The sequence below is a fragment of the Dendrobates tinctorius genome, unplaced genomic scaffold (assembly GCF_039654945.1).
Source record: "Dendrobates tinctorius isolate UK_male_01 unplaced genomic scaffold, ASM3965494v1 ptg000090l, whole genome shotgun sequence".
Lineage (NCBI taxonomy): Eukaryota > Metazoa > Chordata > Amphibia > Anura > Dendrobatidae > Dendrobates > Dendrobates tinctorius.
In genome coordinates, this window is record NW_027361758.1 from 12,771,406 (window position 1) to 12,792,175 (window position 20,770).

At 42.9% G+C, this 20,770-nt stretch overlaps 1 protein-coding gene across 15 annotated transcripts in view; it reads right to left on the bottom strand.

Moving 5' to 3' along the window:
• NCOR2 (nuclear receptor corepressor 2) overlaps positions 1–20,770 on the bottom strand; it is a 545,344-nt gene that overhangs the window by 203,009 nt on the left and 321,565 nt on the right. For all 15 annotated transcript variants that reach the window (XM_073586135.1, XM_073586128.1, XM_073586134.1 and 12 more), the window contains exons 12-14: positions 18,493–18,671; positions 2,566–2,620; positions 48–146 (exon numbers count right to left, since the gene is read on the bottom strand). In XM_073586135.1, coding sequence (XP_073442236.1) covers positions 48–146; positions 2,566–2,620; positions 18,493–18,671 — 333 coding nt within the window. The remainder of the gene's footprint in view (positions 1–47; positions 147–2,565; positions 2,621–18,492; positions 18,672–20,770) is intronic.

Here is a 20,770-nt window from a genome sequence, read left to right on the forward strand (position 1 = left end):
GTTCCGCTACGATAGGGTGAAGATGAAGAAAACCACAGATGTCTTACCTGGCCCTTCCCCCTTCGTCGATAATTTCTTCTTACAAGACTTTTGTAGTTCTCATTCTTTTTGGTCAGGTAATAGAAAAGAACGCAATCGGCCACAGTCTGAAAGAGACACATATAAAGCATTAGCGCACATTGCCATCCTGCAGGTCACAGCTGTAGCTTGCACTGCTCCACATTCACCCGGCACAGTCTGCAGGTATAGGCCTTTAAGAGCCGCATTCCTCCTGCTTTACAGATCATAAAGTTCTCCCAGCCCTCAGCCTTTCTGGTTATTACAAATACACAATAAAGTCAAAACATGCCAGCTCTAGACCTTGACATATGGCGTGTGCCTTCTCTGTGCTCTAGGAATGCAAAGAGGTCTTTTACCTTAACGGACAGCTGAATATCATTCTTTTTTTTATCTTCTCGCTTAATCATTAACCATATACCATACATAAAGATAAAAGAAAGAAGCCAGTAACAACACATACAGGCTCTCAAGTGTGCAAGGAACTGACAACGAGGTCAATAAATGATTATGATTTGGAGGCGTTCCTCATCTTGTGTGTCTGTACCAGTTGGGATTGTGTGATTTTCTTACACCGGCACAAATGGTTGGCACATTATGCATTTTGTCCAAAAAGGACACTGATATACATACTAAACATTCACATTCTTTAGCCTAAAGAAGGAAAGAAGGAGCCTAAAAGGGACTAGTATTATGAAGGAAAGTTCTGTCCTGAGAATGATGCATCCTAGCCTAACTCTGGCATAGCGTTGCTCCCGGCCACCCACTCTGCAGCATAGCCCATTCCGCCATGACCCAAAATTAAAACCATCTTCTCCAAATCATGGCAACGTTAACCATTGGTCATTAGGATAATGGGTAAAGATGAGCGATCGCTTTGCACAACCCCAGTCCACAGTTCAGGTCAGTGCACTCTTGCAGTGGACAGTAGCTGTATACATTTTCTGACCTTCAGGATTCCTTCGGTGCTGTGCTAAATTCAACGGCCTGACCTGATCTCATCTGTGCACTAGAAAGGCGACAACGCTCCAGCACAGCAAATCATAAGAGGTGATCGGGATTCCGGATGGTCTTGGGGAACACTGTCTTGGACTGGGGTTAAGTAAAGTGATCCGCTGATCTCTAATAACGGGAATTGCCATCAAATGTTTTCCTTAGCACTCCTGCAAACACTAATTCACAGTGCATCATGAGCTATTATTTTAAAGAACAATATAAGGGTTCTTGTGCATGCCTCATGTATTCTGTATTAATTGATGTCCCATTTCTGGGTTCATAGTCATCTGATGCTTCTGCGGTTGTAGGGAGTGAATTTCAATTTCACTGCTTTGGTTTTTTTTTTTAATAACAAGAAACAGATCAGTGACATAGAATTGCTGTTCTATGTCTGTTATCTGATAGAACTGCTGTTATCTGACGTATACAGCAAATCTGTGCATCTTCTGTAGTGTATACAGACGTTTCAGTGCATCTTGTGTCATGCATGCAGAAAGGTCTCAGTATATTGTACGTTATGTATACGGCAGTCTCAGCATATACTATGTGATGTATATACTTTAGACTCAGTGTCTCCTTTGTGATGTATATACAGCAGTCTCAGTGTCTCCTATGTGATATATACAGCAGCCTCAGTGTATATTATGTGATATATGCTCATTCTGCAGAATCTCACTATCATATGTGATGTATACAGCAGTCTCAGTGTATACTATGTGATGTTTGCTCATACTGCAGACTCTCACTATCCTATGTGATGTATACAGCAATCTTATTGTATCTGGTGTAATGTATTTTCATACTGCAGAGGGTCAGTCTATAATATGCCATGTCTTATAAATTTAGACAGTTGGTGTGAGTCAAGAGAAATGTATAACCTTGCAGCAAATCACTGTATGTAGTTGTCTACTATACCACTGTTCTATTATATAAAGAATAAATAAAAGCTTTAGCACCATTGGAGACACATAAAAATTAACAATGAGGGTGCTGGATGGGGAGCGGAGCAAAGCGGTCAGGTGATGAGGTCATCGTGTACAATAGATGAGGTCATTTTGTAGTTCACAGGAAATCTTTAGGCTCTGTGCACACGGTGCGGTTACTACTGCGGATCCGCAGCGGATTTGCCGCTGCGGATCTGCAGCAGAACTGCAGCAGCATGGACATGCGCACGCCTTCGTTTGAAATCGCATGCGTTTTAAGAGTTAACATGGCTTGAAACTGGTTAAAACGCATGTGCCTAAAAAAGCAAACGCATGCAAAACGCATGATGCGTTTTTGCATGCGTTTCTACTGCGCACGACGCGCAGCCCTAAAAAGCGCTAATGTGAAAGTAGCCTAAAACCATGAAGACTGTACAGAAGAATCACAGAAGAGGTATGAAGATGATTTAGATTTTCTTAGTTCTTCCATCTACAGGTCTCTACAGTCTGGTACACGTTAGTAGTATCAATATCATAATGTCTTACTATAAAAGGAAGATGGTAAGTCATGAATACCCTTTCCTCATACCTTTCTATCCAAGAATGAAGCAATGAACACAAAGTTCTTTGGTTGCTGGATAAATCTGTAAGAGAAGATAGATACAGACTAAATAACTAGGTTTATACCAAATCATTATATAACGTCAGTAATGTACCACATAACGAAGAGGTTTCCATAATGGCCTCCATCTGCAGCTTAGTGGCTGTAGCTACATTATGATGGAAATCTCAGCTATACATATCAGGCCATTCCATCTAACGTGCCCCAGGTGGAGACAGTTGGGAGGTTTAATGCAGCAAAGCTAGAGTGCGGATTGTGATTCTTTTATTCTAGGGGTTAAAACATGTATTTGGTTTGAAGGCTATCCTCATCTTGTTATTATTATGTCTGATGCTTCAACACTAGACGTATTAAGCTGCAGAAGAGCATTCATTATTAAAATACTTCATGGAACAAACAGAACACTTTCTAAATTAAATCCTTGTCCCAAGTGATCTCATTTTTTTGCGCAGCATAATTAATTGGATACTCGGCTGAGGTCTTGTATCCCACTCAGCTAAAGCATCATGTGGGTAACTATACTACATGTTCAGGCTGGGATAACAAAGTGCAAATACAAGCGATGTGAGTGCAGATACAAGAGAGCTGAGCGATATGAGTGCACATACAAGGAAACTGAGCGATATGAGAGCACATGCAAGGGACCTGAGCAATATGAAAGCACATACAAGGGACCTGATCGATATGAGAGCACATACAAGGGAGCTGAGCGATATGAGTGCACATACAAGGGAGCTGAGCGATAGGAGAGCAGATCCAAGGGAGCTAAGCGATAGGAGAGCACATGCAAGGGACCTGAGCAATATGAGAGCACATACAAGGGACCTGAGCGATATGAGAGACATAAAAGGGACCTGTGCAATATGAGAGCACATACAAGGGACCTGAGCGATATGAGAGCACATACAAGGGACCTGATCGATATGAGAGCACATACAAGGGAGCTGATCGATAGGAGTGCAGATACAAGGGAGCTGAGCGATAGGAGAGCACATGCAAGGGGCCTGAGCAATATGAGAGCACATACAAGGGACCTGAGCAATATGAGAGCACATACAAGGGACCTGAGCGATATGAGAGCACATACAAGGGACCTGATCGATATGAGAGCACATACAAGGGAGCTGATCGATAGGAGTGCAGATACAAGGGAGCTGAGCGATAGGAGAGCACATGCAAGGGGCCTGAGCAATATGAGAGCACATACAAGGGACCTGAGCGATATGAGAGACATAAAAGGGACCTGAGCAATATGAGAGCACATACAAGGGACCTGAGCGATATGAGAGCACATACAAGGGACCTGATCGATATGAGAGCACATACAAGGGAGCTGATCGATATGAGCGCACATACAAGGGACCTGATCGATATGAGAGCACATACAAGGGAGCTGATCGATAGGAGTGCAGATACAAGGGAGCTGAGCGATAGGAGAGCACATGCAAGGGGCCTGAGCAATATGAAAGCACATACAAGGGACCTGATCGATATGAGAGACATAAAAGGGACCTGAGCAATATGAGAGCACATACAAGGGACCTGAGCGATATGAGAGCACATACAAGGGAGCTGATCGATATGAGAGCACATACAAGGGAGCTGATCGATAGGAGAGCACATGCAAGGGGCCTGAGCAATATGAGAGCACATGCAAGGGACCTAAGGCCTGTTTCACACTTCAGTATTTTTGTATCAGTCAAAATCCGCCAAAAGGATGGATGCTGGATCCGTTTTCGAACTGATGACAACGGATGCCATCCATCCGTTTTTTTGACGGATCCGCAAAATGAAGGATTTTTAAAGGAATGGCAGCCTGGAAAAGGAAGGAGAGAGCGAGATAGATAGAGAGAGAGAGACCTCTTTCACACTTCCGTTTTTTACAATCAGTCACAATCCGCCAGGTTTTGCAAAAAACAGATCCTCAAATTTTTTTTTGAGGATCCGTTTTTTTCCCCATTGACTTGCATTAGTGGCGGATTGTGATTTCAAAACGGACCTTGTAATGTTTTTTTCTCTGGCGGATCCTCCAGACACTCATTTAACCCGAAATTCTTTCTGGGTGCCGGACAAAACATCTCCATCTCCATCTAACCCGAAATTCTTTCTGGGTGCCGGACAAAACATCTCCATCTCCATCTAACCCGAAATTCTTTCTGGGTGCCGGACAAAACATCTCCATCTCCATCTAACCCGAAATTCTTTCTGGGTGCCGGACAAAACATCTCCATCTAACCCGAAATTCTTTCTGGGTGCCGGACAAAACATCTCCATCTAACCCGAAATTCTTTCTGGGTGCCGGACAAAACATCTCCATCTAACCCGAAATTCTTTCTGGGTGCCGGACAAAACATCTCCATCTAACCCGAAATTCTTTCTGGGTGCCGGACAAAACATCTCCATCTAACCCGAAATTCTTTCTGGGTGCCGGACAAAACATCTCCATCTAACCCGAAATTCTTTCTGGGTGCCGGACAAAACATCTCCATCTAACCCGAAATTCTTTCTGGGTGCCGGACAAAACATCTCCATCTCTCTCTCTCTCTCTCTTCTCTCTCTGTCTCTCCCTCTTCTCTCTCTGTCTCTCTCTCTCTTCTCCCCGGGGCAGCGTTTCCTTCTCAAAACGGATCCTGTGCCATCCATTCACATCAGTTAAGAACGGATCCGCTTGTCTGACTTTTTGGCGGATTGGAACTGATGCAAAAAACTGAAGTGTGAAAGAGGCCTTAGCGATATGAGAGCACATACAAGGGACCTGAGCAATATGAGAGCACATACAAGGGACCTGAGCGATATGAGAGCACATACAAGGAACCTGAGCAATATGAGCACACATAACAGGGACCTGAGTGATCTGAGAGCACATACATGGGACCTGAGTGATCTGAGAGCACATACAAGGGACCTGAGAGCACATACATGGGACGTGAGCAATATGAGAGCACATACAAGGGATCTGAGCGATATGAGAGCACATACAAGGGATCTGAGCGATATGAGAGCACATACAAGGGACCTGAGCGATATGAGAGCACAAACAAAGGACCTGAGCGATATGAGAGAACAAAGGACCTGAGCTACTAATGCTGACATACAAGGCCATCTATAACCTGTCTCCTCCATATTTCTCTGAACTAATCTCCCGATATCTCCCCTCACGTAGTCTCCGGTCCTCCCAAGACCTCCTTCTCTCCTCCACACTTATTCGCTCCAGACCCAACCGCCTCCAAGACTTCTCCCGAATATTCCCCATCCTCTGGAATTCTTTGCTCCAACACGTCCGACTATCAACCACATTCGGATCCTTCAGACAGAACCTGAAATCCCATCTCTTAAAAAATCCAAAACCTGCATGTGTGATTTCACCCTAGAATGACTGCATAATGTATTGGGGCTACATAATACGTGGAATGACAAAAATTGAATCGACAGATTTTTTTTGTCCCATTTTCCAGCTGACCATTGGTAACTATTTTGCTATCATAATATAGGTTTATGGACAAGTAAAGAAAGAATTTAATCAAATTGCTAATTTTATGATTGTGCTTATGATGTCAATAACATTCTCTTATAAGTATGAATATGCATGGTAAATAGAAAAAAATAGCTGATATATTGGGTGAATGTGCGTTTATTCGCACCCTGCTTAGCCTTTATCATGTGGATGATTCATTGACATTTCACAGCAATTCAGTGCTGATGTGTCTGACTAAGCAGAGTAATTCGTGGAGAATGTTGTAGCGAAGCCAATCCTCTTGAGGAAAAAGGATTTACTAAAACAAGAGGAGATTGATTGCATGTGGCCAGACCTTGCGAAAAGGAGATCAATTGCAATCCATTCTAGCTCTTCTATTACAACTGCCAAAACCCACATGAAATCCAAATAAATGCAATAAACAAAAAAAAAACTGTAACAAAGATGGCAATGTGTAATGACTTGCAATTCACACTACATTATTATTTTAAATTACGTCAGACCACGCTCTGTTCCAGAAAACACCATCAAGGCCTGTGAGAAGTCCAATACTACTATGCTCGCAAACAATGGACTCTATAAAATTTTCTGCGGGCTCATAGCAAGAAGGTAGTATGTATTGTGGAAGATCGGCTCACTCGACTACACATGGAGGTAGACACGGGTACACTGCAGCTTTAAGAACTTCCTTTGGTTTATTGTAGGCAGCATAAACCAAGGTGTCATAAAGAAAATACAGCCCTCTGGGCAAAACAGGAGAAAATAACAAAATGGTGGCAGAACAAACATAGTTCTTCTGTGGGCGGGGTTCCTCCTGTTCACGGCTGGCAGAACACACATTGTTCAGGTTTACTGGAGTACTCCGTCTTCAGGCAAATACTGAACACCGAAAGCTCTGACTTTCAGCCATTTAAGCCCAGACCTTGTGACTCCTCCATCATGTGACTGATCACATGATCCTGACATGACACAGGTCCTGTCAGGACTCTGCAGGTGGAGATACAGTGGACCCCTTCCTACCCGCTCTATGGAGGTCCACTAAAACCAGCCCATAACATAACTCTCATTTAAACCTCTCAACAAGTAGTGTGCTGGAGGAATCTACTCTGGTTTTACATCACTGACCACATCATTCGGAGCGACACGTATCTACCCTCCATCACTTCACCAGTGACTCTGTCACAGTATTTTATTGGAAGATAAGCTTGTTCCTTTAGAGTAGAGAAAAAATGGAATCAACATCTTAAACATGAACCCGACATTCTTTTCATTAAGACAGGGTTAAGACATTTCTTAACTCATCAAGAGCATCTTGCCATACCACTGAAGTCTGCCTTTTAAAACATGTTCTCTTCAACTATGAAGGTGAAAAGGGTAATACTCTTCTCTGTGGAGATCTCCAAGATGGTATTGGGTGACTCATAGGCCATCCAACGCTCTCTGAATAAAAGAAAGAAAGCTGGCTCTTTACGGCAACTTACTGGGGGTAGCTACCCTATAAGACAACAATGGAGTCTATTCACATCAATAAGAGCTAAGCAGAAGTACTTTGCAATGGCCACTACTTAGTAATCGGAGGTGTGCTGTTCCCCTCTGTTCACTGTTCACAGCTCCAGCAGCGGTCGGATGTAAAGAGCTGATCAGTGGGCCACCAATTTTATCATGATGCAAAAGGGTACATTTATTCTGCACGAATATCGAGAACGAGCATTCCAAGGAATGCTCATTTCCTGATGATTGACAGCCTGTTCACACTGCTCAAATCACCCAAACAAGCAAAAATCATTCTTAAAAAAAATAAATAAATGAATCATTTTTTTCTCGGCAGCACATCATCCTGTGTAACCAGGTCATGTTCTACGGAGAACAGTGACAGCCTGTGTGTACAAAATGATCATCCTGTGTAACCAGGTCATGTTCTACGGAGAACAGTGACAGCCTGTGTGTACAAAATGATATATTACAGATCAATTCTACGAGTGGTCATTCTGTGTAAATCCACCTTAAAATAGGTAATCAACAGTAGAACTCTAGAAAAGCCCTGCTGCTGTGTGAAGACATCAGTGACACAGAGCAGTCTCATTCACACAGCAGAGGCTTTGTCACACAACAGATTACATCAGTGACTGCCATCCCCTGTGCAGATTAGAAGCTGCGGACCCCCATCACTGGCCATCACACAGTCTGTTCTCACTGCTGCCAGCAGCCGAGCCCCATCACTGCTAGCCCAAGCCCCATTACTGCCAGCAGCCTGGGACACTGAGGGAAGGAATCACTGATAATGAGTGAGTTATGTATTTTAATCATGGAGTGGCCCAGAATACAGGACGATTTTCCCTCCTCACTAAAGTTTCACTTTCCATAGATCACTGTTCAGCGTGTGTCTGGGGGAGGAGCAGCTGCTCTCTGCACTGAGGCTGCTAGAGGGGGAGGATTTGATACTGTGTGAGGAGGGCTTGTTCATGTGGACGGGGAGGGCCTGTTGCTATGGAGGGTGGGGTTGTTGCTATAGAGGGCAGGTTTTTAGTAGAGTAGGAGGAAACGACCAGTTGTCATTTCAATGCCAGAACACCACCCCCCTTGGACGTTCTGATCAGAAGCAAGAGAGTGATATCTAGAAAACCCTGCAAACTGGTGACAGAAGGTAAATAACTTATTGTCACCATTCTGCAGCCCAGATATGTACTGAGATTATGTGAAAAGCCCAGACAACCCCTTTAAGGTACAGTAAGGTTGACTACATGACTTTCCGTTAGGCTAATAATTACCGGTCAGTCCCTAAAACCAAACTTATCAAGCAAGTAAAGTAATTTTACAGAAACACTCTGAAATAATATATTTTCATGCTATATGCTTTACATTTCTTCACCATAGCTTATCCTATACTTCATCCAAACTGGAAATTGCATGATCAATACTTTCACAGTACGAGGATTTATTCATGGAACAGAATTCCAGCAGATCATGACCACTAGATCCCCCCTTGTCTCTAATCCCCTTCGACTCCACCCTGCTGGCTGTGTGACGGTGTGAAACCGTACATCAGACAGGTTGATGAGCAGAAATAGCGGCTCCCTTTCCATCACGTTTTCTTTTACACCTGTATGTTTGTTTCAGCGACTCCTCCTAGCTCTAAGCGATGGGCTCATTTTGTACATTAATAACATCACTTTATATTTAGTGCAGCTCAGCAAATTAATAATGGAAAATTTTATTTGATCATATTACCGCTTGGAAAACTTCTCGGATAATCTGTATTAATGAATATACAAATGATACACTATTATGTATCAGACATTGACTACATAAAAATATGACATAAAGAAGATGCCCTGGACATTTGGTATGTATGTCCATCAATTACATAAAGGGGTTGTCAACCTTTGGGAATGTTTTTGCCCTTACTTAAATTCATGCAATTGGGGCTAAAAACCTTTTTAGTAAGTGGGTTTCATTAAAAATATTTCCACTGTTTTCCTCCTATAGCCTCTATTACACTGCCTGTTGCTGGCTGCAGAATGTGTTGTTAATGGGGTTGGCCACATTATCTTTATCTTATCAGATGCAACATTTTTTGGTACTTACCTATATAGGTATGACCGGTTCTCCTCCTGCTCTTGTTAGTGCAGCTTTCCTCACGGACTGCGCAGCTCTCCAGTCCACAAAATGGCTGCTGGTGGAGGAGCATGTGACCAGACCTGTTCATCAGCCTCCTCCAATAGAATTGCAGTTTTCTAATGTAATGTTTCCAATTGGATAAGACTAATTGACCGGTCTGGTCACATGCTCCTACAACAGAAGCCATTTTATGTACAGGAGAGTTGTACAATCTGAAAGGAAAGCTGCACTAACGAGTACGAGGAGAACCTGTCATATCTATATAACAGTAAGTGCCACAAGATAATGTCCTCAAAACATTAATAATATAGTTATAATGTGGCCAATCCCATTAACTCATTCTGCAGCCATTAATAGACAGTGAAATACAGAGTCTACAAGAGGCAAACAGTGCAACCCCTTTAGGCTGTGTTCACACACAGCGTTTTTTTTCACGTTTTTCCTGCGGATTTACCAAAAAATTCGCTCAAAAAACGCTTAAAAGAAGCTTCCCATTCATTTTAATGCATTTTGCACTTTTTGTGCATATTGATGCGTTTTTTCCACGAAAAAAAAAAGCTTTGCGGTAAAAAAAAAAAAGCAGGCTCATTAATTTCGCAGAAAATTCGGCATTTCTAGCTATTTTCTATGTGTCTGGGGTCACGCGGAAAAAAAAAAAATCGCAGCAAAAACGCGCGTTTTCTGGGAAGGAGTCCGGTTTTTATGCAGAAATTTTCTGCATACGTGTCCACATAGTCTTAATGTCCTACAGATGGGGTAAGCATGTACCCTTGGTTGCCTGGATGGTTTGTGCAACTCACAGACACAAGTCAGAAGTTTTAATCTGTTAAGATCCAGGTGGAAAGAGGCCATAAATGCTAAAATGAAGTAGAAGAAAAGGATAGTGTATCTCGACTTCAGCAAAGCATTTGAAAGTATCTCATACTATCCTTATTGATAAAATGACCAAGTATGGGAATAGGTGTATTCATAACTGGCTCAGTGATCGTATTCAAACAGAGGTAATAAATGGTTGCACATCCAATTGGAAAAGGGTTTCAAGTGGAGTACCACAAGGCCTAAAAACGATACTTTATTATTAAAAGACCAAAGGTCACACCACAAAGTGAACAAAACTAAACAACAACGTGTCCATTAACATCCAATTACAAAAAACATGTAATGGGGGTTACCTAGGAGTCCCTAATACAGTCTAACGCTCAATCCTTCCTTACCGCGGAGGTTGGCACCCTAGGGGGAACGTTGTGGCGCCCCCGCTCAACGGTGGCTGTCCCTAGGGACCCTGATAAACCCTGCAGCCACTCGGGATCCCTTCCCCGATACTAAAGGGACCCCTATCATTAGACAGAGATCAACTATAATAAGGAGGACCCTAATCCCCAAAAGGGTTAAAAACAAAAGGAACACATTAGTATACTGGCATTAAGGTGGTGGCATCGTGGTGACGTGAATCAAATAGATACAGTAGAGAAGGTCCACAGCATATAGAGTATCCAATATCATTTACATGAGGTTAGATCCAAATGGCACAAAAATGCAAACTCCACAAATGATAAATCACTAAATAGCCAAAAATTTGCATGCAAAATGACAATGAACATGCCACTAAATTAGAAATACGGTGCCATTAGATACATAATTCAAACACTCAGTGATCAATGCTGCAGATACTCATCATGTCACACGCCATCTGCCATATACGTGAAGCGCCTCGACGCGTTTCGCCCCATCTGGGCTCATCAGGAGGGCCGATCTCAATAACAATAGTGTCCTGATGTGGTATAGTAGATGTGCTGGCATGATAGCCCTTATTTTATAGTTACCGCCACAGCGTTCGCCAGCCCCGGACGCTATGAAGGGACACACCCCCTTAACGCTACTGCGCATGTCCCGACTCAAAAAGACTCACCCATTGGTTATAGAGTATCTCATTCATTTCCTCACATCGAGTACGCCTATCATGATTTAGATAACGCCCCTGTCACGGGTGTAAAGATAATCCCACCCTACCCCCGTATTATACTGCGTTTGATGATAAACGCGCAAAGTCCAGGGGGATGGATATGTGTTAACAGGAACATGTATTGATATTTACGGGTCAGTTTGACCTAGTTCCTAACACGCATGTCGCTCATCAATATACCAAAATATGGGGCTTGCGTATGTACAACCCGGAACTGATTGTATTATTTCCGGGTAGGTCAAAGGTGGATCTCACCGTGCAGAGCCACGGCCTCTCAAAGGTGCACTCACTGCATCCCTAACACAAAAGTGTCCACCGTGCGGGTTCCAGCTGGGAAGCACCACCATCATACATCCCTATTACTGCGCATGTCCACCATCGGCCATTCAATGCCCGCATTCAGAGCGGGTGCATAGCACTCAATGAAAGCCGGCAGAAAGCATCCAGAACAAAGCACAATAGAAACAGGTGAACCCGATCCTCCAATCCAGCAGAGCAGAGGCAATATACACTCACTGGCCACTTTATTAGGTACACCATGCTAGTAACGGGTTGGACCCCCTTTTGCCTTCAGAACTGCCTCAATTCTTCGTGGCAGAGATTCAACAAGGTGCTGGAAGCATTCCTCAGAGATTTTGGACCATATTGACATGATGGCATCACACAGTTGGCGCAGATTTGTCGGCTGCACATCCCTGATGCGAATCTCCCGTTCCACCACATCCCAAAGATGCTCTATTGGATTGAGATCTGGTGACTGAGGAGGCCATTTGAGTACAGTGAACTCATTGTCATGTTCAAGAAACCAATCTGAGATGATTCGAGCTTTATGACATGGCGCATTATCCTGCTGAAAGTAGCCATCAGATGTTGGGTACATTGTGGTCATAAAGGGATGGACATGGTCAGCAACAATACTCAGGTAGGCTGTGGCGTTGCAACGATGCTCAATTGGTACCAAGGGGCCCAAAGAGTGCCAAGAAAAAATTCCCCACACCATGACACCACCACCACCAGCCTGAACCGTTGATACAAGGCTGGATGGATCCATGCTTTCATGTTGTTTACGCCAAATTCTGACCCTACCATCCGAATGTCGCAGCAGAAATCGAGACTCATCAGACCAGGCAACGTTTTTCCAATCTTCTACTGTCCAATTTCGATGAGCTTGTGCAAATTGTAGCCTCAGTTTCCTGTTCTTAGCTGAGAGGAGTGGTACCCAGTGTGGTCTTCTGCTGCTGTAGCCCATCTGCCTCAAAGTTCGACGCACTGTGCGTTCAGAGATGCTCTTCTGCCTACCTTGGTTGTAACGGGTGGCAATTTGAGTCACTGTTGCCTTTCTATCAGCTCGAACCAGTATGCCCATTCTCCTCTGACCTCTGGCATCAACAAGGCATTTCCGGCCACAGAACTGCCGCTCACTGGATTTTTTTTCTTTTTCGGACCATTCTCTGTAAACCCTAGAGATGGTTGTGCGTGAAAATCCCAGTAGATCAGCAGTTTCTGAAATACTCAGACCAGCCCTTCTGGCACCAACAATCATGCCACGTTCAAAGGCACTCAAATCACCTTTCTTCCCCATACTGATGCTCGGTTTGAACTGCAGGAGATTGTCTTGACCATGTCTACATGCCTAAATGCACTGAGTTGCCGCCATGTGATTGGCTGATTAGAAATTAAGTCTTAACACACAGTTGGACAGGTGTACCTAATAAAGTGGCCAGTGAGTGTATACCGCTAGCTCCACAAATGACATACAATTGATGCCCATGTTCGTCTCTTAAATATGGTACCAGATGAGACACATACAGTGTAGATCCATGATAAAAAGCATCATGTTAATAGGTGCATTCTGTCCTCTATTTATATATATATATTTGGCCAATGTATAAATCTATGATTGAACACGATACTTTATATTAGCAGAGCAAAGGCAATATATACTACTATCCTCATAAGTAACATGCATTTTAATGCCCGTGTTCATCTCTTGAATATGGTGCCAAATAAGACACCCTGTTAATAGGTGCATTGAATCCTTTATTAGTGTATGTTAAGTCAATACATAAATCTGTGATTGGCCAATATCAGACAACCTTGGTCATCTGGGTGGTCTCAGGGCGGGGTGTCAAGTCCCTAATAATATAAGGGGGAAATAATCATCAAAAGAATTTGTCATGGTAGATCCATGTAGGTCTTAAACCTAGACCTTAACAAGAATTTGGAAAACAGTCCAGTCTTACATTTGGTCCTCATAGGAACTATATCCGGGTTTAATATAAAAATTGATATATAGCAGACCCGTGAAAAGGATGAAAAATCACAAAAAACAGGCAAAGGACAGTTGTTCATTTAGTCCCCTTGGTTCACGACTCTCCATCCTGAATATCCATTCACACTCTCTTTTCAGGATGGTTTTATCCGTATTGCCTCCTCTGGGATTAATATTCACTACCTCAATAATCGTGAACCTGACCTCAGCAAGGGAATTATTGTGAAATAATTGCATGTGCTTAGCCAAAGGGGTGTCTCTCCCGTTCCTGATGTCTCCCATGTGCTCGCCTACTCTACGTCTGAATTCCCTCTTCGTCTTCCCAATATAATCCTTAGGGCAAGAGCAAGTGGCCAGATAGATCACTCCAGTGGTCTTACAGTTTGAGAAATTGCGTTGGTAGAAGGTCTTCCCCGTGGCAGCACTACAAAAGAATTTGTTGGGCTTCATCCATCTACAGAGGCTACAGTCCCCACACTTAAAAAAACCAATAGGTTTCCTTTCAAGCCACGTACCCTTCGGTTCCGGTCTCTTGTATTGACTATGTACTAGCATGTCTCTAATGGACTTCCCTTTCCTGAATGTAATATTGGGGCGTTCGCCTATCAGACTTCCAATATCCGGATCTAATCTCAGAATATCCCAATGTCTTGCAATAATTCTCCTAACTTCTTGATGTTTATCATCAAATGTACCTATAATTCTCACTATTTCAGATGTATCCCGTACAGTACGTTTCTGTAGGAGTTGCTGCCTATCCGCTCTTTCAGCAAAGTTTAATGCTGTATCCAAAACATGTGTCGGATATCCCTTTTCCCTAAATCTGTTATACATGTCCCCAGCCTGGCTATAAAAGAGGTCATTTCTCGAACAATTTCTCCTCAGTCTAAGGAACTGGCCTTTAGGGATTCCTCTCTTGAGAGGGACAGGGTGATGACTCTGCCAGTGAAGCAGACTGTTGGTACTAGTAGGTTTACGATGAATACTCGTTGAAATATTCCCGAAAGATTCTCTCCTGATTTTAATATCCAGAAAGGCCAGTTCTTGCTTCTCAATTTCAAAGGTAAATCTGAGATTGATAACATTATGGTTAAGCTCATTGACGAACATCTCAAATTGTTGTTTCGATCCTGACCATACAACAAAAACATCATCTATATAACGATACCACATAGAGATGTGTTGCTGCCACCATTTAGTGTCACCTCCGAACACAATAGTCTCCTCCCACCAGCCCAGGAACAAATTAGCATACGACGGGGCGCAGGGACTCCCCATCGCAGTGCCCCTGAGCTGGTGGAAAAACCTACCGTCGAAAGTGAAAACATTGCGTGTGAGGGTGAAATTGAGAAGAGATGATACGAAGCAATTATGCTTTCTGCAAGCAATTGACCTTTGCTGTAGATAATATTCAACACTGCTGATCCCTTCCTGGTGTGGGATACTACTGTATAATGCTTCTATATCAATAGACCCCAACCAAGTACCTTCCTCAAGATGGATACCTTCCAGTTTTAGTAATAGGTCCGATGTGTCCCTCAGATATGAGGGAAGTGAGGTCACAAATGGACGCAGAATTTGATCTACATAGATCCCACAATTTTGTATCAGGGAGTCCACCCCTGAGACAATTGGGCGTCCTTTCAAAGGATCTATACCTTTATGTACTTTTGGAAGTGCATAAAAGGTCGCTATCATTGGAAACTTGGGTACAAGGAAATCAGATTCAGTTTTAGAGATTAATTCATTCAAAAGAGCCTCATCAACTAAGGTTCTAAGTTCTGCCTTATAGTCCAATAGTGGACTCACCTTCAGGACCTCATAGGTAAAGGCGTCCTGCAGAATATTTAGACACATCTTGCGATATTCTAGATGATTCATAATCACAAGGTTACCACCTTTATCAGATGATTTAATAATCAAATGGTCATTTCTCTTCAGACCCATTGCCAGATTCTCCTCATCATCCCAGTTAGATCTTTTCATAATCCTTTTGAGATCTCTGTCAACTAGTGATGCAAAAATGTCAATGTTCTTAGTATCCCCTTGAGGTGGCATCTTTTCACTCTTGTTTTTAAGTTTAGTAAAGGGACCTTTTCCATCTACTGGGAGATTCTCATTCTCTCTGAGGAGACCCATGAGTGCTTGGTAACTCTCAATGTCCTCATCACTAAGGCCTTGTCTATGGCACTCCTCCCGGTCATTATGTCTAAAAAAATTTTTCCATTTTAGTTTTCTGCAGAACAGATTGAGGTCCTTCACCCACTCAAAACAGTTGTAACTGTTAGAGGGGACACAATTCAGTCCTCTTGATAGCACAATAGATTCTTCTTTACTTAAGGTGTGCGAGGATAGATTTATAATTTGACCCTTAGTTAGTTGAACCGGGTTTTTGTGCCATTTGGATCTAACCTCATGTAAATGATATTGGATACTCTATATGCTGTGGACCTTCTCTACTGTATCTATTTGATTCACGTCACCACGATGTCACCACCTTAATGCCAGTATACTAATGTGTTCCTTTTGTTTTTAACCCTTTTGGGGATTAGGGTCCTCCTTATTATAGTTGATCTCTGTCTAATGATAGGGGTCCCTGTAGTATCGGGGAAGGGATCCCGAGTGGCTGCAGGGTTTATCAGGGTCCCTAGGGACAGCCACCGTTGAGCGGGGGCGCCACAACGTTCCCCCTAAGGTGCCAACCTCCGCGGTAAGGAAGGATTGAGCGTTAGACTGTATTAGGGACTCCTAGGTAACCCCCATTACATGTTTTTTGTAATTGGATGTTAATGGACACGTTGTTGTTTAGTTTTGTTCACTTTGTGGTGTGACCTTTGGTCTTTTAATAATAAAGTATCGTTTTTAGGGTTTTTTTATATGATTTCTTGGTTTGAGACCCTTTATATTTGATAGTGATTTTTGGGAGTACCACAAGGCTCTGTCCTGGCCCCAGTATTATTCAACAATTTTATAAATGATCTAGATAAGGGAACTGAAGGTAAACTGATCAAATTTGTAGACGATGCAAAGCTTGGAGGGATAGCTAACACTAGAGAAAACAAAGGATTCAGAAGGATCTAGATAAGCTTGAGCAAAGGGCAGCGACTAATAGAATGGTATTTAACAAGGAGAAATGTAAGATTCTACATCTGGGCAAGAAAAATGAAAATTACATCTATAGAATGGGAGGAATAGAACTAAGCAACAACACGTGTGAAAATGTTTTGGGCATACTAATAGATCACAGACTGCTCTTGAGTTAATAGTGTGATTCAGCAGCAAAAAAAAGGCAAACAGTTCTAGGATGTATTAAGAGAAGCACAGAATCTAGATCAACTGAAGTAATTATCTTCCTCTACTTCTCCTTGATCAGGCCTCATCTGGAATACTGTGTCCAGTTCTGGGCACCACATTTAAAAAAAAAAAAAAGAAAAAAAAGACATTGAAAAAATAGAGCAAGTTCAGAGAAGAGCTACCAGGATGGTGAGCTTACTGCAAAGTATGTCCTATGAGGAATGGTTAAAGGATCTGGGAATGTTTAGCTTGCAAAAAAAAAGGCTAAGAGGAGACTTAACAGCTGTCTACAAATATCTGAAGGGATGTCACAGTGTAGAGGAATCATCATTAGTCTCATTTGCACATAGAAACACGAAAAGCAATTAAATGAAACTGAAAGGGGGAAGATACAGTTTAGAGATTAGAAAAAACTGTTTTGGCAGTGAGGCTGATCAATGAGTGGAACAGGCTGCCATGAGAGGTGGCAAGTTCTCCTTCAATGGAAGTCTTGAAACAGAGGCTGGACAAACATTTGTCTTAGTAAGGCTACTTGCACACTTGGGTTCTGTGGCGCAGCGCTCGGCCGCCGCCAAGCTCCGCCCCCAGCTGCACCCCCCCGGTCAGCTTTTCCTACGGGCGCATGACGGTGCATGCGACCTGTGTCCCTTATATTTAGTGTTGGGCACGCAGGCCATTCGCTGGTGCGCTTTTGCCGGCGCATGCGCCCTTTTGGCGCTGTGCCGAGCACACCAAAATGCAACAGGGTGCGTTTGGTGCACGACGGCACAGCGCCAAAAAGGCGCATGCGCCGGCAAAAGCGCGCCAGCACATGGCATGTGTACCCAATGCTTAATATAAGGGACGCAGGTCGCATGCAGCGTCATGCGCCCATAGGAGGAGCTCACGGAGAGGGCGCGGCCGGGGGCGGAGCTTAGCAGCGGCCAAGCGCTGCGCCACAGAACGCAAGTGTGCAAGTAGCCTTAGTTAATCCTGCATTGAGGGGGGGGGAGGGGTTTGTACACGATGACTCGAGGTTCCTTCCAACTCTAACATTCTATGATAGCTGAGAACTGCTCTTCTAGGAGACCAAAGAGGTCTCCATAGAAAGTCTATGAGCAAGTCTTCAGCACTGGAGGAGAGCAGTACAATATTAAGTGCTTCTACTCATTTGCTTGGAGATCAAAGGGGGTCTCTGCACCCAGACTTCCACTGATCAAAATTTCTTAAGTATGCCTATAATATATCAGACATTTTGAGTCAATGTGAATCTGCTGGCAGACAAAAACTTACTTCTCCCTAAAGGTATCTTTTTCGTGTTCACTCCACATGTTCATGACCTGCCGCTCCTTGTACACCTTCATGGGATCATCCATCAGGCCATTCATGTTGATGAACTTAATACGCTGCTGCTCAGCATCAAACAGCATGGGCGGGATGACTGCCAGCTGACGCATCTGTCTCTCCAGGTTCTATAAGAAATTCACAATTATAAAGAAGAAGATACCACATGGAAAACAACGGCAAGCATAATCACAAGGTTCACTCCACTGTTAGATTTTGCAATTGATCTTATGCGTTTGACAATAACATGTCGGAATATTGCCACAACTGACCATAGCTGGCAGGAATAGCCTTTCTCGGGGTTATCCAATCCATGACCTCTAGTAAAATCATGTCAGTGACAGTTGTCAAGTTCTTCTTGCAAGTCCTTGTTGAGTAATTTACATAGGTGTCTGAGGTTGGGTAGATACAAAAAGCAGGTGCCAATGAGGCGTCTGGCTATAACAGAGGTCATGTAACCAGCTGTCAACAGATTCACACTACATCTGAAACAACGCTGTGAGTAGTCACAGATACCAGACTGCCTTGGTGGACATGAGAATTCTTCTAAATAACAAAACATGTGCAACTGAAGAGGACAGCTTCCCAAATAACAGTCCACACTGGTCTTTCTTGCACTGCACATTTCCTATACTGTATATGGTATCGAAATAGACAGAAAAAAAAACAGGCGACAATGCACAACTGAACATCTAATGTATACATTTCCTTTAACTTAATTAAACCCATTAAAGGGTTATTCTCAAGTTGTTTCTTAAGCAGCTCAAAACTCTCCAGCCTCTTCACTTCCTTGCTCCTGGCAGGGTGGGCTCTCATCCTTGAGCGACAGTTCTGATGAGTAGCAGAGCTGTAGCTTATGTAGAACTATGAAGCTCAGCACAAGTTCTGCTGTAATACTTTCAGCTATCAGTGGTTTGTTCTGAGTCTGCAGTGTTATCACTTTGTTTGCGAGATAACAGGGCAATTGAACAAGCACAGGGCTCTAGTCATCGAGAACCATGATGATGGGGGCCTGAGTGAGGAGGAGGGATTGTGATTACACAGGACTGATAAGAGCCCTGTCAGGACCTCAGAGTGAAGGAGGCGAGTTAACTGCTGTATACACATCAGTGGGCCGGACAGAGATTTGGCTGGTAAGTGAAAAGTTAACCCCTCTCCTGGAATGTATCTACAGAGCACACTGGCCCAGGCTCTGATGGCTAGGCTCCATGGAAACAAGCTGTACACTATGTAAGATGGAATTTCTCATTGCAGGAGAATGATCACAGATCAAAAAAAGCAAGTCAATTGCAAACTTGTTTATTTTCATGCAAATAAGGATCAGGACACTTTTTGTTCATGTGCTTCCATTTTTCCTTCTCCTTCTTCGAAGAGTTATAACTTTTTTATTTTCCCATCAACATAGCTGTATCAAGGCTTGTTTTTTTGTGAAAGAACTTCTAGTTTTGATTAATACCATTGTTTTTACCATGAAAATGTAAGGCGGAACAACAACAAAAAAATTCAATTGAAGTGCAATAGTGAAAAATAAAAACTTAATTGTGCCAGTTTTTGGGTTTTCTTTTATGGCTTGTGTTGTAAAAAAAAAATGACCTGGTAACATGACTGCCCAGATCAGTACAAATATGCCAATACCAAAGTTTTTTTTCCATTTCTATGGCTTAAAAAAATTCTGAACTTTAAAAAAAATATCAAATATGCTTAAAAAAATTTTTTGTGTTAATTTACTGGATAAAAGGCAGTTGATTTGAATTATTATGGGAGTACAGGAGTACCATCATGGCAGCCCCAGAGGCATTTAGCAGGGAGCTGCCACGGAGACTCATGGGAATGGACAAAATAAACACCAGGTAGGATTGCACGGTTTATGGTAAGTGCCACCGTCAGTGATTCACAACGCCATTAACAGCAGTGAGCGGAGCTCCTTCTCTCCTATGTCCATAGAATTCAACATTTAAACGTATCTTAACGCAAGAGTTAATTATTTATTTTACTCACTTATATAGCGCCATCAATTCCATAGCTCCTTGCAGACATTTTCATCACTGTCCCCAAGGGGCTCACAATTTAAATTTCCAATCAATATGTCTTTGGAGGAAACTGGAGGAATCCCACGCAAACATGGGGACAGCAAACACCTTGCAGATGTTGTCTATGGCAAAGCTACAATGCTAACCACTGAGCCACCGTGCTGACCCTAGTGCTACTTGGTGAAACGAAACAAATG